This window comes from Melanotaenia boesemani, chromosome 19, assembly GCF_017639745.1.
Source record: "Melanotaenia boesemani isolate fMelBoe1 chromosome 19, fMelBoe1.pri, whole genome shotgun sequence".
Classification (NCBI taxonomy): domain Eukaryota; kingdom Metazoa; phylum Chordata; class Actinopteri; order Atheriniformes; family Melanotaeniidae; genus Melanotaenia; species Melanotaenia boesemani.
The window spans coordinates 12,101,689-12,125,069 of record NC_055700.1 but is presented as its reverse complement, the minus strand read 5'-3'; the positions used below and the strand labels follow the sequence as shown (position 1 = coordinate 12,125,069).

General features: G+C 39.7%; 1 protein-coding gene across 2 annotated transcripts; it reads right to left on the bottom strand.

Moving 5' to 3' along the window:
• Window positions 1-1,947: 1,947 nt before the first annotated feature.
• LOC121630535 (zinc finger and BTB domain-containing protein 7C) lies at window positions 1,948-20,057 on the bottom strand. 2 transcript variants are annotated; one of them, XM_041970870.1, is made up of 4 exons: window positions 19,939-20,057; window positions 4,807-5,530; window positions 4,053-4,717; window positions 1,948-3,653 (listed from the first exon to the last, which is right to left on the bottom strand). In XM_041970870.1, exons 2-4 carry the CDS (start codon window positions 5,518-5,520, stop codon window positions 3,032-3,034), a joined length of 2,001 nt encoding a protein of 666 aa, XP_041826804.1. In that variant the 5' UTR covers window positions 5,521-5,530; window positions 19,939-20,057; the 3' UTR covers window positions 1,948-3,031. The 2 variants fall into 2 exon arrangements, with proteins under 2 accessions (XP_041826804.1, XP_041826803.1); XM_041970869.1 differs by lacking the exon at window positions 19,939-20,057 and adding an exon at window positions 10,606-10,977.
• Between the last annotated feature and the right edge of the window lie 3,324 nt (window positions 20,058-23,381).

Sequence of the window (23,381 nt, the reverse complement as noted above, 5' to 3'; positions counted from 1 at the left end):
TGATGGAAAGCCCATCTTCACATTTAGAGTGAACGATGAAGGAGTCATCCCTAGAGGTGATGTTCTCAAGAAACTACCCACATCACAAAACTGGTGGTACAGTCAGAAGAGAACTGACGTTCACGATTACCTGCAGCATTGACAAGTAGTTTTAAGTTGAAGCCCTTATAGGCTGGATCTGGAAGACTACGAGACATTTAGGTGTCCATGTGACAGTGTAGGCCTTGTTATAGAAAAGAGACCTTTCATGGTAAAACTTTAAACGTTAAACAAAGTAATTAATTAAAGTAGTTTTGTATTGAATTTGTCCTGCTTCTGTATAGTGTTTTCATTTGTGAGATCAGGGATGCACAACATTCTAAACTATATGCACATATTTTAGTTGGAGGCATTACTGTAGGCACTTTATGTAAAAATAGGCACTACTTAGCCCACTCTGTCATATATAACAGTATTTTACTGTTTCATGCCCTTCATTGCCCTTTTTTGTTCCATGCAGGACTGGCTACCTGTTCAGGGTGTACCCTGGCTCTGGTCTGCTAACTACTGGGATAGGCTCCAGCTCCTCTGTGACCCAGATTTGACTAAGCGGTATAGAAAATGGATGGATTTTTCATGCAGATGTTATGTTGAAAGTTAACCACCAGATGTCACCACATTTTACTGTGTCAAACGTTTCATAACCTTAAACCAGTGATCATATATTCAAATAATAAGACATATGATTATACATAAATGTGAACCAGACTTTCTTATCTCGTCAACACCCACATCACACAGTTTTCTGTGAGTGCTATTTTAACAAGTCTGGTTTTATTCAAATTTAAGAGACAATGTTTTGCCAGAACATTTTGGTTAAGCCTTTCATTTATCTTTACTTTGCAGACTTAAAGAAAATCCGGTGCACATTTTTGAGTAAATTATAGGATAACACAAAAAAAATCTGATTTTAAACAACTGCTTTTTACTTTAGTTAGAAAGTTTTTATTATTATTATAGTAGTTTTTCTTCTGAAGGAAACAACACACTTTCTTCCGCTAAATGTTATTTGTAAATGTTTATACATATACAAATGATATTTAGCATAGGAAAGTATTTTGTTTATATGATTCTCTTTATGCATAGATAAGTGAACTATTACCAGTCCCCATGCAGGAGGTCAGAATTCAATTCATACCTTTAGCACCCTCTTGTGGGATAAAGCTGTATCACACTTTTTTTCTTTAAAAACAAACAAGCAAACAAACAAAAAACTTCATAATAAAAACCAAGAGGGTAATTAGTACTGACAGGCTAATCATACAGTTTTGTTATAAAATGTTATAATGATGATGTAGAAGTGTGTCCAAGTTGTTAAACACGTAGCTATATCTATCTATCTATCTATCTATCTATCTATCTATCTATCTATCTATCTATCTATCTATCTATCTATCTATCTATCTATCTATCTATCTATCTATCTATCTTTGTTGTTATTCAAACACCAACATGACATCATACTTTCCTTCTAACTTTCTACCAACAGGAACCTTAACCCACTCATGAGGAGGTGTGGAGAAAATGTCACTATTAAGGTTTTTCTTTAACACACACACACACACACACACACACACACACACACACACACACACACACACACACACACACACACACACACACACACACACACACACGCACTAATTAGCTTTGCTGTCCTCACCTTTACAAGAAGTCCTGATAAGTTGGTGTGTCTTCAAATTTTTGTCCCCCACATTGACGGACAAAAACAACTATACACAATTTGGTACCTTTACAAAAGAATCAAACAGACAGGAGAAAAGGTCAACATTTAGTGTCTTTATAAAACAGATTTCCAAAATATAGCCAAGGCTCGTTCATTTCAATACACATAAATAGCAAGAAAATACTTCCCCGTTTCAATTCGAACATTTTTTTTGTTGTTGCTTTCTTTTTTTTTTTTTTTGTGCACAAATCAGAGACAAACATTATATGAAACAAAACCCTCTCGATTTGCTGCACCAGAATAAACACAAGCATACTGTCTGGCTAAAGCGGCGTTTGATTAGTTGGAATTTTACATCCTCGAAGAATCATTTAAAACATTTAAACAAGGTCTTATTCAAGTTTCTGAAGTATCAAAGTACTCATCTTTGGATGGATTTCTTAAAGTATTTTATGAGCAATATATAAATATTTATCAAATTTATTATTTCTTTTTTTAATTATCTTACACCATCAGCAACAAAACCGTAATTTACATCACCACGGCCAAAAGTTATGTACAATAGTGCAGACAAGCTTAAGTCAGAACAAGGCAGTGGAACAATAATAACACATTATCAAATATCCTGATTTGGACTTTAAGTGGCTTCCCTGTATTAGAAAATGTTTAGAATATAAACAAAAATTTGACAGTTTTAAATTCTTTTTAAGCCCTTGTTATTTTCCAAGGCTTACTCATCATTCAAATGCATTTTTGTTGTTTTATTGAAATTATTGTATTATATGAAACTGAAATGTTCTGTTAACCATTTTCTGCTATAGGAAAAAATTTTTTAAAATCATATAACAATAGAATTTAACAGTTCTTGCTCTTGGTCTAGATGTACATTTTTCTTGCATGTGAATATTAAAAGAATTATCTTACTTTAAGGGAATTATGTCAAAGTTATGTGGTTTTCAACACACACCATTTTACAGCTTTTGAGGTAAAAATGATGAAAATGATTTACTAAAACGTGTTTTCCTCATTAGCATTGTCGAATTGGGTGCCTCTTCCCACGTGCAATGAAAGTATCCATAAACTTCCAAAAAGCTGAACGTATTTTATTATATGACTGACCACGAGTTTAAAAAGAAGTGTTTAACTACTGCCACATCAGCAGGCTTCACAAGGTTCATTAATGTCTTTCATTTTTTTAAAAAAGGTGCTTTAGTTTTCTGGAGCAGAACAGACACAGAGATTGAAGAAATTTTCTTGTCTTCTCCCTTTTTTTTTTTTTTTTTTTTGTTTTCTACAGACCACAGTTCATTTGGCTGGCTCAGGGATGGGTGGAGCACGCTCCAGTCTCATGGTCCAAGGGTCAGGGGTTGCAGCATAAAATGGGGAGTGGGTAAGCACTTCTTCTCCAGCTAAGGCGAAGGCAAACACTCCCCTCTGCCTCCCTGCTCCTGCCTTATCCTCCCCTCTGATGTGTTTCCCCTCTGCTTGCCGTTCCTCCCTGCTCTCCCTGCCAGAGCCGTCTGGACTCTTAAATCCTAGACCTCTGCTGCCGAGTCCGAGCAACTCCCCAAGTCCCTGACTTTTGATCCCCTGGTATGCAGGACTTAACCCGTTCTCCTCCAGCTGATTGGCTGCAACAGTAGGAGGGCACAGGAAGTTGTTGGCAGGTGTGGGCCGCCAAGCAGATGGCTTTCGTCCTCGCCTGGGGCGGGAGATGCGGCAGCTTTGCCTCTTGATGTGTCGATGTAGGTGGTCGGACCGTGTGAAACTTTTGTAACAGTGCTCACACTGGTAAGGACGGACGCCCGTGTGGATGCGCAGGTGGTTCTTCAGGTCATAGTTGTGAACAAACTTGGAGTTGCAGTGAAGGCAGATGTAGGGGCGCTCACCTGTGTGCTTTCTCATGTGAATCTTAAGCTTGTCTTGCCTGAGAAAAGGACAAAACATGTTTACAAAAAATATGAAGTAGGTAGAAACACACAAGAATGGGCATTTTTTTCTCTTTTATCTGTTGAGTCAAAGAAATGACTGATTTCCAGACCAGTAAAGATTTTCTGTTCAATAAATTTCAGCTCTAAAATAGAGGTGGAAAATATAGCAAAGAGGATGTAGCTGAGATACCACTAATGCAAAGAAACCAGTGGAGGGGGGTTTCCACTTTCAACTCTTTGATATTCAGATGAAGTGAGAACAGATTAACCTCAGTCAAAATAGCATGGGGTGCTTTTCCGTTAACCCTGCTGTTTTTCATAATCTGGTTCTTTGTAAGCTAAATGCACAGATGAAGATCTTAACCAAGTTTCTGTGTGTTTTATTGTTCACATACCTGGTAAATCGCACTTCACAGATTGTGCACATGTAAGGTTTCTCTCCTGTATGTGTCCTCATGTGTCGGGGCAGTTTTCCGGCTCCTTGGATGACTTTGTTGCAGATTGGACACTGCTGTGATGCTTTGGGCTTCATCTTCCTTTCCTCCTCAAGCTGCCATGGAGGGAATAGTGAACCTAGGTGGGACGCTGAGCTCAGGAAGCTCAGATATGACCGGAAGTCTGCTTCATCTTTAATGGGACCAATTGAATGAGCTTCTGATGCTCCTGACCCAGTGCTCATGGTGCTGCCCAGGCCTGAGCTGACAAACTCTTTGAGGAAGTCACCTTGGAGCAGACTGGGTGGGACTTCCTCTTTCATCTCTTCCTTGATGATCTCTCTTTTCACAGCTAAATCGAGGGGCCTGGAGGGTTCAAAAGATGCAGAGGCAGGGAAAGTGTGAGGAAGCCTGGCTTGTGGCGAAGCTCCTGTGTGTGGATGTGTGGGGTTCAGAAGCTGCTGGGGGAAGGCTGGGAAATCTGCAGCCCACATAGCGGGGTAGAAGCCAGGTATTAGAGGAGAGATGTTGGCCCTTCTGTCCAGTGTTGGTATGCGGGGATACAGCCCTTCTTGTAGGAGAGACTCAATGGAGAAATCCTTCAGAGCTCGACTCTCCACACTCTCCTGTCACACAAAACACATTATCAGTTGTTGTAAGTATATGTTTTTCATGTGAAATCATATAGAAGTAACAGATATGCAATAAACTTAACCTGTTTGCTTGTCATGGTGTCTGGAGACCGGGACTTGGACGGCTCCCTGCGCTGATTATATTCTCGGTGGTACATGGAGGTGCTCGGAGGTGGCAAATCCTCCCTTCCCATAGGCATCTGCTCTCCCCTGCTCTCCAACGACTGCAGTGACCTCTCGCTAACATTGTCCTCCTCCTGCTCATCCTTCCTTGACCCCATATCCTCCTCTTCATCCTCCTCCTCTTCTTCCTCCTCCTCATCTTCTTCCTCCTCCTCCTCATCCTCCTCTCCTTCCTCCTCTCGCTCTCCTCCCCCGCCACCTCCGCCACCGCTATCCATGATCTCCAGGCAAACGTTGATGATGCAGGGTATCTCAAGCATCTGAGCTGCGTTCAGGATCTCTTTAACGTTGGACGCTGTCACAGTTAGAGTTGAGGTGTAGGCAAACTCCAGGATGGCCGTGAGAGACTCTGGAGCTACAAAGTCAATTTCGTACACTGCTGCTGTGTGATGGGGGTCACCGCCGTCGGTGGTGGCAACTGTGAAGAGCTTCTTGAAGTACTGACTGCAGGCAGCCAGAACGGAGCGGTGAGTGCGATATTCTTGGTCACGGACAATGAGGATGACGTCGCAGAGGAGGCCATCGCGCCGCTGCTCATTGAGGCTACAGAGGACGTCGCTGCTGTGATTTGGGAAAGGGATCCCAATCAGGTCTTCCTCTCTGTGGTGAACCATTATCTTCTCTCTGTTGTGTTGGTTATGGAGATAAAACACAACAAAATACAAAAGTTTAATGATACTTCAGTAAAAAGATCGCTGAATAATTCATGTTAGTCGCTCATTCTTGAAGGTGCTGTTTGTGACTTTTAATCATGTCTCCAAACCTTTTTTATTGACCCAGTTTATAATAAGATGTTGGATTTTTTTAAACTTCTTGGAGACTAAACCCACAAGATGTGTCACATCAGGCTGTCATTTCATTTCCTCTGGAACTGTTTGATTTCCTGTTGGCATTTAATGATTGGTCACATTTCCTGTCACTATGACTAAAAGTGGTGAATAATAGCTCTTCTTTGCCACCTAAGACCCTGTTTTATACCATAATTTGATGGTGATGAAGAAAATTAGATTCTGAAGCTGAAGGTTGCTCCTAAGAGGATAATAAGGGAGAAGACATGCTGGAGGTGGGACGAGTGGTCGAAACACCTGTATCTCAATTTGAAAGGAAGTGTTATGAATCACAGTAACCAGTCATTAAAGAAAGATTTTTAAATGCGCTCATACTTGAATAAGATGAGACTTTTATCGGAGAACAACACCTTTTAAAAAAATGAATGACAGTGAAGCTTTATTTTCCTGTAGCCACGTTTGTTTGCATACCATCTGTGCTGCACAGGCAACAAGTGGTAAATACAACATGTCTCGTTTTCAGCGAACATCACATTGGTTAATATTTATTCCTGAATGTGTTATTACAAATTATTATGTACCAACTGTGAGAGTTGGGGAAACCCATCATCTTGATTGGCAATTAAACATTATTTTTTGTCTTAATTCAGTTTGGACACCCACGTAGGTGTGATAATGTCTATCCCTCCTCTCTGTCTTTGCCAGATATGAGCACGGAGCAAACTGATACCGTCATGTGAACAATGCAATGCATGATTGGGATGTGGTGAGAAGTGACAAGAACGACAAAAGAGGTCAGATTGTACTCTAGATACTGTATCCTGTCAAAATGCTTACTTGCAGTCTGACTTCAGTCCTTCGACTTACAGCACAAAGACTTTACCAGCCTGAGAGATGCACACACAAACTTCATCTCACTTAGTATTTTTTCCCCAAACATTTCCACTCCAGAGCTGCCTGAGTTCCTACCTGTTGATTCACTGCACTGTTGTTTACAGTCTGAGCGATAAAACTTCCACTGGCAGAGTGCTCATTCATTCACATCTATGAATAGAGCTTAAATTTAGCCATCCACACTTGGTGGTCACAGGAGGCATGTGTAGATAAATACTTTGAAGCGGCCCTGCACACCACAGCTGCATTGTTGACTGGCTCTAAATGGGCCAGTGCTAAAGCCACATAGACTAACACACACTCACACACAAAAGAGTGTGTTACTATCTTGTCTGTGCTGCTTAGGATCACAATACAGAGGTAAGAGTAAAACTTAAAATGAGAAAATCCACAAGTTTATCTGCAGGTATACAACTTGGATACCAATCTTACATGTAGTTTATTCTTGTCGATGTTGTTGCTAGGTAACTGAAGCTGTGTTCATCTCATTGATACAGTGTGGACATAATTAAAATGTCTATGGAGGGGGTAGTGGTGTACCTTGTAAAGCCTTGTTCATCACCTCACTGAGGAAACAACTAGAGACACACAGAATTTCACAGTGACCAGAAAAACTGAAAATATTATTCCAAATAAGTCATACATTTTAGTATAAACACTGCTTTAAACTTAAGTAACGTACTTTGATTTAAACCTTCCCAAATTATGGAGCATTACAGTAAAAGGTGAGCTTTTTCTCAGTCAGAGAGCAAGTGAGAGATCGGATGGCTGTAAAAGTTCCCTAACAGGTTGCACAAACACCAGCAGAGGGGCCCCTCCCTGTAACAGCCTGCCAAGGCAAACAATAGTGCAGAGCTTGGAACAACACCGAGTGGATAAGAGGGAGAGAGAAAAAGAGTCTGACTGGGAGGGCTTGGCGAACCCACTGTCATTCGTTTTCTCTTGATCCATCCCACCCACTCCTGGAACTATGGGACACGTGCTGCTGTTGCTGTTTGCTTGCCTGGTGCCCCAGTGAGCGCCACTCCCCTCTGTTCCCACTGTTTGCCTGCCACTAGCTAGCGCTAGCTCTTAGTGGCCGGCCCCTAATTACAGTGTGGAGAGGATCTAAGGAGGATGTGCCACATAGACAGGGAGGGGAGGAGGGCACAGCTTTCCCACCACAAGGTCCTGGAGCGGTATTTCATCAACTTAACAGTCTTAACCCTTTACACACACACATACCCCACCCACCCATCTGAGCAACCAGGGTGGGGATGCCTTAAGAAAGGGCACAGATAATTGCTATTTAAGTAATATGACTCATCATCCATAATCTCTTTAAACTAAGTTAAACTTGTCAGGGATTAAAGAAAAGACTCAGTGGTCAGCTAATAAATAAAGGTTCATGAGGCGGTTCAATGTTTAAATTAATAAATAAGCAATATATGTTAAATTAGGTTGCAACAATCAGTTGTAGCACTTCTCTTTTAAACATATGCATCATTGATTAACATTAGTTTCGGTTTCGTAGATCTGTAGCAACTCATTTTTAAAGTAACCTCTAATAAGGGCCTTTCTGTCTCCGTCTCTTTCCGCCCTCCTGTATCGGCCACGTCTCCTCTCATGCCTCACTTAGTCACTAACACTTTCAACTCAGCACTCCCACCTCAAATTATGTGTCACCTCCATTCAGTGTTGTCTTTCTCCAAGAACTTCATCTGCTTTCCGGGCACTGACCACCACCTCCTTCTTCTAATCATTCTCCTCTTCCTCCTCCTTGCCTCCTCCTCTTCCTCTCTCTGCCCATGTAGAAGCCGTATCATCATTATGCCCAGTGTAGAGTGGCTAACTTGTCCCCAACCCTGACCGCTCAGGCCACAAATCAGCAGCTAATGTCCATCTCACCCCTTGTCACAGCCAGACACTCATTTGGCCTGTAAGCTGAGTTTATCACTGTCAAGACAGTGCATACACCTGACCCACATGCTAAATCATCAGCAGCCAGAATTTACCCCTGTCACCAGCTGCTCAACGCAAACGCCTGCTAAATAACTGTCACAGACGGACAGTTGTACAGCCAATAACTTAAATATTGACCGTTAAAATTCACCATCTTATTAGGAAAGGAAATTCATTTTACCCATTCTGAAAGTCAGTCCATTATCAGCCAAAAACAGGGCATCTGTTACTCGAGGAGACATTTTCTTACTTGTGAGTTTTAAGTGTCAGCTGTTTGGACGTTTTCAGCTACTTGGGGAGGATTTTTTACATTTTATCTTAAGTGCTGTCAATTACAGCAGGTGGGGAAGGTGTGTGATGGCAGTTCTTCTATAATGAAGACAAGTCAGGGATTAATTCAAGCATTTAACTGCAAGTTGTTGTAAAAGTTGAGAATCACTTGGAACCTTTTTTTTTTAATTGCAAATTTACATTTCTGAAAGAAATTTGGATTAAATTTGGATTAAATTAAGCTGTATATAATAATCACATTAGTTATGAATTTTCCTGTTAAGTGTAGGTTTTGCACTTTTGTTTCAACAGGTGTATCAGTAAATTTAGATATCCATTTTGTTTACTTGGAAAAACTGTTGAGATTTTTATGTAATGCTTAATTTGTATTGGTATTTAATAATAATAGAAAAAGGACATTATTTAAAGAAAACACCAGAAGTTGTCCAATTACAGTTTAATATCCTCGGCTCCTCAAAGCACCCATTGGCACTGTCACCTATGGAGCCTTCGGGGGGGCCCATAGCTACACATCATTATCTCTGTCACCCAAAATGTAAACAAAAGTTATATACTAGTTAATATTTTTAAAAGTTTTTTTTTAAAGTATTCATCATAAAACGAGAGTCAGGTTATTTTATTTCAAGTCACTTACTGTTTTTCAATGGGATTGAACATGATCAGAAGCTTGTAAAAGGATGATGGAAAAGAAGCTTTAGGAAAAGAGTAAGATGTGAGCAGGAATGGTGTCACACTTTTATTATTAGTATGATTGTTTATCTTTAGATGCTTTTTTTTTTTTTTTATCTATTTAAACGTATGAGAATTGAAAATAAGCAGAATCTAATAACTTTACCTTTAAAAAAAAACCCAAAAAACAAAAACACATTAATTAATTTAATACCTTAATTACTTGCTACCAGACACAGGTTAAAAACAGAGTGGAGCTCATGTGATATCAGAGTTACAATAGGTGGTTAAGCAAACATGTCATTGTTTTGACAGGGATCTCAGTTATTGTAAATTTCTTGTCACGGTTTGTGAGCGTGTTGAGTAGGTGTGTAATTACTTATGCTTTTGTAGTGTTGCCCACTCTGGTTTGCATTTTTGTGCAGCTTTCTGAGAAAATTTTCAGCGACTACAAACAAAAGTTGAATAAAAACAACTGGTAAACTGTGGTCATAGTAAAACCGATTGTTGCAGTTTGTGACTTGACGTAAGGAGTGTATTAAGTTGTAAACAATAATTTACAGCTCAGCTTCAAAATCATAACATGTTTTTTTTCTTCTGTTTTGTCTGCACTCAAAAACATCCCCCTTTAACTTCACGAATTACCAGAGAATGTTGTATGAATTTGGAAATTGACTTGTGTAATTACTCCAGGGGACAAAACACACACTTAAGTTCACTGAAACTACTATGTTGGCAAACCCAAAGTGAGTCGTGATGCTAAAAATGCTCATGGTTCTTCCAGAATTTTACAGCACAATATTTACTCTACAGAGGGAATAATGATGTGATTTGTTAAGTGATTTTATTGACCTGTTTGCAGCTTGTCAGGGTTTTAAAGCAAAGGGCTGCAACACTCATATAAAACAGTAATTGAGCCACATGTGCACACAGTAACAAAACGCACAAGTGTGAGCTTGTTCACACACAAACACTCTGTACCTCTTTGACAAATTATTAGACGTATATACACAGATACACACCCATGTGCGTGCTCCAAAAGTCTGGCATCCACATAAATTTACACGTCTTGATACGTTCCCTAGCATTCCACAGCTTTCAGCTGCCATCACCTACCTTCCTTCAGCTTCTCAATTCCTCTCACGTGTCTTTGTATCTCCAGACTACTAAGAGGCTCTGCTGCTCCTCACTTGACCTCTCAGCATCGTTCTCATTAATTGAAACACAGCTGCCGCTCTCTTTGCCTGTCTGTCAGTCAGTCAGTCCATTCACAAGCTCCTCGCACTGGGCACTGATGCCCATTCACAAAATTTTAAAAAGAAGAAGAAGGAGGGGAAAAAAAAACACCCAGGGAGGAATATCCAATGAAGAGAAGCAAAGCAGCACAACACAGGAGAGCAGCGTGTGAGTCTTGGGTCTGTCTTTGTAGCAGAGTAGCTGCTGTGGAGTTTAGAGCCAGGCTCACGCTTGTGTGTGGCTCATGTAGGACGAGAGCGAGGGAGTGAGAGGAAGGGAGGGAGGGCAGCAGCACTGCGCTGAGGAGATGTCGCACCACTAGTTTTTATAGCAGGGTGGGTAGCTGGAAGATAATAATACCCCATCCTCCTCCACAACACAAGTTTAAGCGCAGTGTGTAATAAGCCCATGGCGCAGACACCCTCTGATTGAGGTCAGACAAAATGAATTTTTAGTTGTGTTAGAGTGGATTTTGGTGTAAAGGGACTGGGGCAAAGAAACTCAAAGGGGTTGTTTGGGGAGACTGAGGGAGGGTAAAAAAGGCAAGGAGACAAATAGAGAAAAGTTACAAAATGCGTTTTGTGCACCTCTGTTGGTTAGTCTAGAGCTCAGACGTAAAGACGTGCATACACACAAACACAACTCCAACTCAAAAACCAGTCGGTCTAAGTTTTACACCTGCTTGCCCCTTTCCTTAAAAAAAAAAAAGAAAAACCTTCACCCAGATAGTTTAATTGTTTACTTGTTAAAATAACATTTAACAAGTAACTGAGACCTATGTGCATGTTTTCAAGAACTTCACGTTCAGAAACAGGTGGCGAAGTACACATCGGGCTCAATAAATAGTCACGACAGACTATGTACAGAAAAACATAATAATACATCAACCCACTCCAGCCTGTAGCACCTTCCACTGAGACCCCCATAAAACTAGTTGATTCAGTACATGGTGTTAATTCAATAGGAAATATTACTTAAAACCGAGACCCAGTTGAACCACAAATGCTGAAAAGTACCACAGGCAACAGCAGAGACATGTTTTCGTTTATGTTAAACCGTTTTTTAAACCACAGTTTCACGAACTAGTTTGAGACGAGCAGAACATTAGATTCCTGTTTTGAGTCAGAAAGCACACAAGCGAGGCAATGTTTGGTGAGCACACCACCACCCTGATCAGTAGTGAGGAGGAGGAGGAAGCTAATGTTGAAAGGTGTTGTAATAAGCCATTCTGTTTAGACCTCAGCAGAAAATAGAAACTCTGATTAAATGAAGTTTTAGGATAAATTGAACATCAAGAAACCTTTTTCTTTGGCAGCAAAATATAAAGGATGACTAATTATCCACTATAACAATCTATATATAATGTTAAACTAAAAACTATAACTATAACAAAAAATGGATAAGTATTTCTCATTTTTCACAGCAAGCCAAATATGTTGTATTACATTTAAAAAAATCTGAAACAGCTATTGAGCTTTCCTGTATGACATCATGAAACCCTTCCCTTTGTAATGCTTTATTTTTATTTATTTAAGTCATATATGTTGCACATTAAGAGGACATCTATTTTGTCAGCAAACAAAATTTTTACTCATAACGATAAAGTACTTTGTGAGCTTTTGTTTTCTTTGTGGTTATTGAATTTTTTAAGCTTCCGCATATCACAACCAACTATCATACAGTGTAAACAGTGTGATTCAGTTGAATAAACCTCCACATACAAGTAGAAATCAGAGTGTACATCAGACTACTATGCTAATGTCCCCCTGAGGAAAACATGGACTAAAGCAAACCTCAGCCCTGGCCCATTGTGGTTTACACTGTTTTGTACAGGGTGAGAGTTGAGGCCAGCTCACATTGGCATTTAGTATATATAAATGGGGTAAACCACTAACTGCTAGCAGGCCAGCCAGACGGCCAGAAAAACAACCTTTGCTATCCTATAAGATCAGCTATCTGTTCTAAACACGTTGCAGCCACCATAGAAACAGCCTAAGTGGTACCTGTGAGGACGGCTTTGTTCTGGCCACGACTGATGGAAACCTGTCATATAATGGTGCTGACATACACTTTCACAAATACACTGCTTTGCAATGCTGCTTAGTTTGTGGTGTAATTGACAGCTTACGATCATGCCTTGAATTCTCACAGATAAAATATATCTGGATCTCAGTGTTATGTTTTCTGTGCTATAATGGTCAATGTGAATGCTGAACGCCTTTCCCGTGTCCTTGCTGAGTGTTGAGCATGTCGACATTGAAGAACAGTGAGTCTTGCTGCTCAGTCCGTGTGCTCACAGTGACAAGACATGAGGATATCAAGGGGCTGAGTAAGAGTCATCTGTTTTGTCTGTCTGTCTGCCTGACTGGTCTCGCAGCGTACCTGTTTACTGCCACCTGCTGATCCCAGCAAGATACACGTACCACGCCACCAGATTGGCACTTTGGAGGAGGGACAGGGTGTGAAGCAGCATTACATAAAGTTATGGAGACTTTGAAGCTGGTCTCAGCTTGGCTTACTGTACTGGACCATAAACATAGAAAGCACATTTTAAACAGCAATAAAAAACAGTGGAATGGAAAGAACTTATCAGCTAAATTCATTAAGCACCAATATTAATCTATTAGTTAAGAGTTAAACAAAAGCATGGAAAACATCTAGTCCATTACTACTTACTCTAAAAAGCTCTAAGGTGATCCCAGACTGCTTGAGTGTTACTTTTTGGTTGACATGCAGCACTTCCATTGCAGTGCAATATATTTGCATTTACTCTTTAAACTCAATCATTTTGGTTTTACTCTTCTTTTTGACACTGTACAGCCTTCCTTCTTTCCTCCAAACTGTTATGTTTAGAGTTTATTAAAAAAAAATTAATTTAATATTCTCCCATAAGAACAGTACATACAGCATCATGTGATTAGTGAATGCTTACTGGATAAAAAGAAAAAAAAGAAGTGTTCAATAAGTCAGACAATTAAATCACCTGCTTGATGTCATGTAGAGGTGCCTTGCACCACCACAACTCAAAGAGTAATGAACTTGGCATCTCTGGGTGTGTCCTGTGGTTTTTGGCACTGTGATCCTTTGGGATCACAGTGCCAAAAACCCCTTTGGGGTCCTGTTGGTTGGGAGGTGGGGCCTCCATGGATTGGATTTATTCTGATGCATTTTAGACATGGTTAATCACACTGGAATCTTGGGATGTTTAGAGGTAGATTTGACGCTTAGTTTTATTCTTTTGTGAACAGTTTCTGCAGTGTGGCACAGATTGTTGCTGTGGGATACCACATGCAATCCAGACAAACTTGCACATTGTCTGCACCATTTTTTTAGGTGAGTTATGAAAATCAAAGTAACATCCACATGAGGCCTTGACCCAAAGTTTCTCAGCAGTAAATTGCATCATAAAAAATGTTCAATGCTATTTAGTGATCATATCCAAAGATTTAATTATGATGCTAATGAAGTAACTGTTTGAGATGGAAAATATTGCAATATGTCCAGATAACACATCATATGTTTATTTTAGGGAGATTAAACCCCTCTCAGTATGCAACAGTTGTCAGACCTCATTAGTATTAAGTATTTTTTCACTTTTTACTGGAAAGAAAACATTTTTTAAATTTTTGTAGGTTAAAATTAAAGATCTAGTAATGATGCACCATAAAATTCACTGTCAGCTTGACCTCTTCCATTAACTGTTGACCTGTCTGCAGACTCACCTGCTTGTTTTCTGAATGACTAACTTCTGGCACAGCCACCTTTAGCAGTTCATTTAACAGAAACTCATAACATCTCCATCACTTATACCTGTAGATGTTGTTTGCTGGTTGGGTGTTCTTTTAAGCAGGCGTCTTTGTAGACAAAAACAGAGCTAACTTTATGCTCTTTGATGGGTGCAGAATCATTATGATGGGAAGAGAACTTTTTTAATTCATTCTTACAAACTTAAAATTATTTTTCATTATGTTTTACATTTTACTCAACAACATGGCTTGTGGAACGAAACTATCTGGAGAGTTTTCTTGGAAATTCTTTGGAAAGGGGCAGCCATTTAAGTATTTTGAAGATAATTAGATGAACCATCTATATGTTGCAGTGTATCAGAGGCTGAGTTCAAATACAGATGCATTTTGCTCTAACCTCTTTGGAAGCTGCCATTTTTTACTAAAACCCTGTTGTTGCTGCCAGTATAGGACACTGATTAGTCAAATTTCCATGGCCACAAATACATATTTGGAAGTTTGGGAAGATGGATTGCTTAGTGATCGCCATCAATCAGCTTCACAAGTCAAGTCAATAGTGGGATCAGAAAAGAAAATGCCTACCATGTCATTTTTGATGGCACAAACAAATAAAACATTTAGTTTAAACTAACGATCACTTGCTGGAACATTACCCTGTAAATGAAGAGTTCAAGGCAGTTCTTAGCACACTTTTCCCAGCATAATAATGCAAAAGTCAAAGCACCAACACCAGCCCAGCTTGTGTCCTTCACTCTAATGTTTCTGAAACCAGTTGTGGCCTGGTTTGGGAGAGAAGCAGGAAAGGGAGGCACCAACCCCTCCATAGTCAAGAGATAGGACATCACATCAGCACCCCTTGCCTTCAAAAGTCCAAGGACAAAGACCCATTCTCAGATAACATGTTGTCTAAACACAATGGTAGGTGTATTAACCTCCTGTACACCTGCCTTGCTCAGTCACAGAGATACACACCCACCTGTCATTGCATTGAGATCATTAGAACTCACCTAGGAGCATGCCATTCGGATGAGTGAGGCCTGGGCGTTATGCTGACCTGTCTGTTTGTGTTTTAACTTTCTCCTGTTCTGTCTTCTTTCCAAACTCCCTAATCAGTATTGGAAGCTTTGCCAGAAGGGAGGTAAAGTACACAAGCTGCATGTCGAGAACTGCGAGTACCGAAACAGACACAGTTATCGAGTCATACAGGTGGCTGTAATTCAATGAATCCATTGTTAGAGCAACTTCAGAACAACTTTCTTAAAGGCAAAAAAAAAAAAAAGACTTTTAAAAAAGTTTGAAGACACTTTTTTATTTTTCTGCTTTTGCCAAAATATGAAAATATATTCTAATCTATGTATTTTGGTCTTGAAACTCCAAAAAAAATGTTGGAAGAGTCAGAAACTCTTCACTATCACTTTCAAGAACTTCACACTGTATTTCAGTGTTGTGTTCATTTGATTGGCTTGGTGTCAGTATTTGTGAGGGTATATGTTGTGAGGGTCGTTAGGTGAATGAGGACAACTCCTTATGGTGATAACGAGAAGGAGGCCAGCCTTGGTGGGACAGCCTCTGTCTGCCCTCAGGTAGTGTGTGCCTGTGTGTGTATGCTTGTGTACGTGTGTGTGTCAGCAGGAGAGCCCTCAGGCACTCTGGCACCTCCTAATTAAAACCAGTCAGGCTGCAGGGCAGGGGAGACAGATGCCTGTCATGACACACACACACACACACACACACATGCACGAGGTGGCGGACCGAGTTTTACCACATGCACACTCACAAATACACAACTGTGATGCGTAGGTCAGCTATTTTAGGATGCAAAGCCAAATTCATCCCACCCACTCAGGTATCACACAGGTAACTAATCTGTTTTTGACCCAGATGACAAAATAGAAGCAGCAGCATTATTAATAAGGCTGCTAATATTCTAAGAAGAAACAAACTTTAATGCCCATGATAGTTTTTATGTTTATACATGTTTCATTATTTAACATGTGACTTTCCTTCAACAGTTAGCCTGAGGTTAAAACAAATTTGGTTAATTTGATTCAAAAGCAGCCAATAAACTCTCATTAATTAGATTTTTACCAGAAACTTCCTGGATTAATTCAGAAGTGAGACACCAGTACTGACGCAACATTCGCGGCTGACACTTACACTCCCTCATATGCAATCATGACCCATGTTGTCTTCCAGATTGACACATCTGTCTGTCTCTCCGGCACAGAATGAGACATAATTGTGCTGTATGTCTGTTACCTGCATACTCTGTCACATTTTATCTCCGTTCCCACATGTACAACCTAGAGCTGCAGGCGACCGCATATAGTACTTAGCAGGCTAACTGCTGTTTGTCTGGGGTGGGTGGGTGGATCAAGGCACGGTGCTCTCCTTTCTCTCCCAGTGATTAGATAGCATAAGCAGGCCAGCTAGCCTAACCCACACACTCATGTCTCTTAAAACTGCCATCCAGCCCTGCTTTCTCTCTCACTGCCTCTCACACACAGGTGGGTGGACCCACTTATTCAACCCAGATCTTTCTTTTAGACATTATGAAATCATGTTTTTTTCTCCCTTTCTTGTTTCTTTCATCAAACTCCCTGATGCTAAATTACACTCATACTATATGGTTTCTGCAACGCCTTTGCAACAGAGTTTTCTTCTTCTTCTTTTTTTTTAATTTTCATTTTGCCTAACTGCCAAGTGAAGAATCATGTCTCTTTGTACTTGTATTTAGGCTAAAGCTAGGTGGGATGCTAGTGGTTGCAGAGACCTATTTTGTATTATTTAGGTAACATTCAGGAAACACCCACAATTTCAATGTAAAATGGTTCACTGTATGACCACATCATGAATTGTAACTGTCACTGACATTTCTGATGTTGAAACCTATGACAAAAATATTTCTATGATGATGACTTAGACCACATTAAGAAATACAAAACCCACCTCAAAACATTTTCCCCACAGCCATATTGTTAATATTACTTTAAACCAAGAGCTCATGTCACGGGCTTTGAATTTATTTTGTTTTGATTTTTTTAAATTTTTAATTAAAGAAAATTGAAATAAAAATAATAAATAAAAGCTCTGAAAAGTGATGAAGAGGATCAGAGGAGGCAGAGATGGAAAAGCATGGTAGGAATTATAAATGGAGAGAAAGTATTCAGTTTAAAAATCAGAGAAGGAGCAGGCGCCAACCTCTGTGAGTGCAAGTGCCCGCCTCCCTGGCTGCTTTGTCGTTAGAGCCAGGCACAGTGTTTCGTGAGGAACGCAAAAGTACACAAATCCCACAGAAGGAGCTTTTTTGGCAGGGCTCGGGCCTCCCACCCACGGCAGCCTCTTCAAGCCTCCTCCCATCCTCTATTCATCTGTGAGGGGCGGCTTACTCACCCAGCCCAACTCCACACAACAAAACCTGGACCTTGATCCTACGGAGGAGGGCGGACACGCACACAAAAGACATGAAAATGCATACGCATGCACTTTAACCTGAACACACGTAGGATTTTTAAGGGGTAAACACTCTCTCTGATTGGATGAGATTTGATTTGTTCTCCGAGTCTGATTTTAGACAGCTGTCATGATGGTTAAGATCAGATTGTGTATCCCTGTGTAAATGCTGTTACATTGATATACCCACGCATTGTCAGGTGGAAAGAAGGCGTGTGGACTCATTCACTTTGCTAATCTCATAATGAACACATTGCATAATTTAGCAATTATAAAGCCACGTCCTCATTCATTTAACACATACTTTCACAACACTTAAAGCCTCTGAGTTGAGCATTATTAGACACTCACAATTAAACACGGTCTCAGTCACCTTCTTTATAAAGTGACTCCAGTTTTGGCTTATCATAAACTGTACAGAATACTATAGGCATGACTGTACAAACATGAATGAAATGTGCCTTGAGGATTGTTTGTCAAACACTCCGATGCAAGAGAGGGAGGCCTTGTAACAAAAAACTTGCTGGGGATCAGGTTCAATTCAGATAATCCTGCAGGTAGAGAGGGGCAGACAGGAGCTGTAGTCAGGGTGTGTGACGGGAGTAGGTGTGGTAGTGTCTACTTGATTTTTATCCCCATCTAACCTTCACTTTAACAGGAAGCCAGCTCTTTATGTTGTGCTTTTTTTTTTTTATTTATTCTGCATGTGTTTTATATATACATATATATGCTTTAAAGTAAATTTTGTGATCAGCTAAAACATATTATCATTCAGTTTTGTAATAAAATATTACAACATATCTTTCTATGCCTATTTATGCTTGACGTTGTGGAAAATATGAAAGTCTTTAGCAATTTTCATGTCATTTTTTTTTAATGGAAACAAAACAGCTTTGTATAATGTGGTTCACATGCTATGAAACTGTATTAGACCACAAATTATTGTTTTTTTTTTTATCTATACTAGGGACTGATAAGCTTTGTGAATAGTAGCAAATAGATTTAATGAGGTTATAAATGATGTTTGTTGGAAAGCAATGAACATCATTTACAGCAAAGTCATACAAACAGGCAACTGTAGCGGCCCCTGATTATTTCATTTGAACTTAATAAATTGTTCAGTTAGCATTTCCCCAGTTTGAGCTGCATACTTAGTGCTGAAAGATCAGTGTGTATGATATGCAGTTATCACCCCTGAAAGGTTAACAGTTATTCATGCTGTTTGATGGGAATCACAGGAAGAGTGAAATATTTTTGACTTTCACACCTCTGCCTCCTCATCTGCTGCACAAAGAACTAAAGATTAAGATAAAATGTGGGTGTACTACTGCAAACTGCATAAATATATTACTGGAGGACAGAGCCATGTGTCACATAGCTTGTTACTATGTTATCTTTTAGCAACACACACTCAGACTACGCTAATTTTAGTCTTTCATGAACATATGCATATCTTCATGTCCAAAAGTGAAATGACAAAGAAAAATGTGTAGGGTAAGAAGTCATGTGCAATCAATCACATTGTTTTACAAGCTGCTGCTTAAATAACAAGATAAGGCAAAAATGATAACTGTCTTTCAGTCTGTTCCAGCTTTGTCATGCTTTCACTTGCTTCCTCCGTGTGTGTCTGTTATGTGAGGGGGAGGTTTTCACTGTTCGCACATCTGTTGAAAGATATGCACAGGGAAAGTTTTTTGGAGTGCACTACTTGGCATTTATCTTTTATTCTACTATATATCTTCCTTTAAAAAGCATAATGCATAGAGCTATTTAATTTAAAAATGGATCATTGAGGATCCAGATTTTGCAAAAGGTCAGCCATTCTTCAGTTTGATTCTGGCACTCAGTGGGTTGATCTTGCATGCTCTAAAATCTTTCTCCACAACAGAGAAAAAATTTAAGCCTCTCATTATGATTTTTTTTTAGAATATGTGAAATACTGGTGCTACAGAGAAGAAGAAGAAAAAAAAGCAAAAACGGAAAAGAGTGAAAGAGACAGCAAGATGTTACTGACCTTTTAAGAAGAGAAGTTTTGATTTCAGTTCCTCTCTTGTACAATCACTCCCTGTCAGGAAACTCAACACTGTTTCAGCACTGGCAGACTTGTGAAAGTGAGAGCGGGGCAAGACAGACACTGAAATTTGCTCTGAAGGTGTGTCAGTGATTTGGGGGAGTGAAAAAGTACCGTTTCGTAGAACGGTTATCTAAGAAACACAACAAAACAAAAACTGCTACACCCACCACCCTCAGCCAACACCCCTCCCTCGTTTAAACCAAAAGTATTTGGCAGCTCTCCCTTCAAGTCCACCTGTGCTTAGGGGAGGGGAGTGACGCACATTAACACTCAAGGGCCAAGCCTTAAAACCTGCCTGCGAACTTGGACTGGATTTTATAACTGAAATTTGACAGAGCTGAGCCTTGGAGCTGAGGCACAAGGACAGACGGGAGGAAGATTCTTCTGGTCTGAGGCCAGAGATGATGCTGGTGAAAGGGGCAAAGGCCATGCCAAGAGCAAGGGTTAGAAAATTAAAGCAGTGAGACTGGAGCTGAGGCTTATAAGCAGCAGGACAAAACTGACACCTCAAGCTAAGTGAAGAGAAAAAATGGGGAAGAGATGGTTGCTGCATAAACAAGGCAGTGGGTGGGTCATTGCCTGTGCCAAACAGGAATGAGAAGGGTCCATATCAAGTATCAAAGAAAAGACATATCAGGGGAGAAATGAGAGGAGTGATAGTTCGGTGTGATACAACTTCAGTGACAAAATAAAATGTATCTCTAGTGTACTGGGTGTGGTATTCAATGCATCAGCATGTACGTGCTGCACTGAAGTCTGAGAAAGAGATTCTGCCACACTTGTCTGTTCATTGTCAAAAAATTGATAAAAAGTGTCATTTTACAGCATTAAGGGAATAGAGCTACATAAGATATATATAAAAAAAACCTAGTTGCACAGTGTCAGTAAAGTTTGGCTATATTTATTTTATCATGAAAAATGTATGGTTGTGACTTTTAATCTTGAAGCCCCATGCTGTGCTTTTGCGTATTTGTGAAAGAAACACAACCAGTGCCATATTTTTAAGGTTTCTGGTAAGCATACATATTCTAATGGAAGTAGCTACCTCAGATGAAAGTCATTAGAATTGATTTATCATTTGTTGTACTCAAAAAACATTCGTCAGAACTGCAGCCAAGAATTTTTATAGCAGGTTCAACATCATATTTGTTTAGGAAAACTAAAAGTTTTGATGGAGTCTTTAAGAAGACTGGAAGCATTTCAAAATTTCCCCAAGTCTCTCTTGTATAGACACCAAGGTTGTTTAGATTGGCCTTACATATTGCGGAGTTGTTTTACATCTGAATCTGAAGATGTTTATCAGGAGGAAGAAAAAAAAAGTGTGTTACTCAAGTAATTAAAGCATCTATATTTCATTGTCTGAAAATATTCAATGACAGGTCAAAAAACAATGTGGAATATCTGCAGACTAACCGATAAAGACATGTATCAAGTCACCCAAATCTGCTATTCCTCTTTGCTTTATGTGGGTTATTGTTAGTGATATGGCTCAAAACTTTTCTGGTTTTAGTTCATTCTTACCGTTGTCATAGCATTGTTTCCAGCTGCAATAGACAGATGTTTTAAGAGAGAGAAGATACCTAAAAATACACTGTACACCACCTGCTCAGCCCCAAATGGCAGATGGATACAGTTAGCAACCAGTTGGTGAACACAGAAGGATATTTATTATGGCAGCTATATAGGCCCTCATTCTTGATAGCAAAAAAGTTAGACTGTGAGCAAAATAAACAAAAATAGTAAGATCCTTTCCCATGACTAACTCAGAACATGTTTTTACAGTTTAAATATTATTACTCAGTTATTTCCTTAATAAGAATATTTCAAGAGACCGTTTGGTCTGTCCAAAATATGGTGTGTAACGTTTGAAGCTTTCTGGACAGATTTTCAGTCCACCAGAGTGAGGACAGGCTATGATCCGATGGTTTTTAAATAGGCTGACAGGATCTTATAAAGTGTTAGAAGATGATCAACAACAATAAAAACAATATTCTTTATGAAAATGAGCAGTTACCAAAACCATTATGTAAGTCTGGCAAGAGTAGAGTGGAGCGGACCAAAGTGAGAGGGAGGGAACATGCATTCTCAAAGTTTAAAATGGTTCAACTCAGGATGCCACGAAGGCTTACTGTGTGACTATGGCAACCACATAAACAACACAGAGGGAAACAGTAGATGAGCTGAATTTTGCGGACATGGTGTCACTTGAATTACATGCGTTTTCACACAAAATCATCGAAGTTCAATACTGTAATCTGATTCCTGATATTTACATAACAGTGATAAGTTAAGAAAACTTTCCATGTAAAATTTTAATCCCCACTTTTTTCAGTTGCGTGACGAGATTATTGTACAAAGTGCAAACTGGATCTGTCAGTTACTATTTGTCCTGACTCGTCATGCCCCTCGCACTCTGCACCTCTTTAGGAAGAAAGCAAAATCATCAGCCTTGACTACAAATGGTTAATCCAACCAATTACAGGTGTTGCTGAAATTTTTGTCTCCACTTACAGCTATTGTGCAGGAGGAAAGCCACCATGCAGATGACATGGAGACTTCTTTTCCCTAAAAGGTGGCAGTTAAAGTCAGGAATGTATCTGATTATGATGCTTCCTGCAGTGTCTTCCTTCAGACACGCATGCAGCAGAAAGGAGGCTCCAGGTCAGACACTGAATATGCTGGAGGGATTGTGGATCTCATATAGCCTGGGAACATGTCAGAAGCCCCCTGGAGGAACTGAAAGCATGTCTGTAGAGAAGGACACCTGAGATACTTTTTACATTTTTTTCTTTTGCCTCTGCCATTCAATCTCAAATAGTAAGAGGGAAATGTGTGGGTGGGGGCCTGTTAGCATGGATGGGATTAAGTTTAAAATGTTTTGTTTGGACAAAGATTGCTATACTTTAAAACTGTTTTTTAAAATGAAAATCAACATTCGTCAGCTTGAATACTTGATTACAGCAGCAATGCTGGTCATATTTTAAAAGTTTACGTATAAACCTGGAAATATTTGCCTTTTTCCTCTAACACCAATGGTAAACAAAGAAGCAAAAGACCTCAATTTTATATAAGTGCAATTCACAACAAATTTTCAGGGCATTTCAGGGCACTTTACATAATAGAGAAACCCAACGATTTGATAATTTGACAAACTCCACAGCACCACCTGCTCTTTAACCAGCTCTCTGCTAAAATGCCATTTCAATTTTCACTGCATTATTAAGATTATCTTTTTTGTTTATTTGTTTTTGTTCTGCTGCCTCCAGCCCAATCCTCAACCCCTCTCTTTCTGGAACTGGAACTGGAACTCTGGATGTGTTTAAGGATCATTTGCAGCTTTAATGTCACCTGACTTATCCTAACTTATGGGATTCCTAATGTAT

What these genes read in the sequence shown, in the direction of transcription:
- LOC121630535 (XM_041970870.1), bottom strand. Translation starts at nt 5,520, where the DNA reads ATGGTTCACCACAGAGAGGAAGACCTGATTGGGATCCCTTTCCCAAAT. An exon ending in ACACCATGACAAGCAAACAG is followed by an intron (nt 4,718 to 4,806) that starts GTTAAGTTTATT and finishes TTTGTGTGACAG; the next exon opens with GAGAGTGTGGAGAGTCGAGC. An exon ending in TGTGAAGTGCGATTTACCAG is followed by an intron (nt 3,654 to 4,052) that starts GTATGTGAACAA and finishes TCCTTTTCTCAG; the next exon opens with GCAAGACAAGCTTAAGATTC.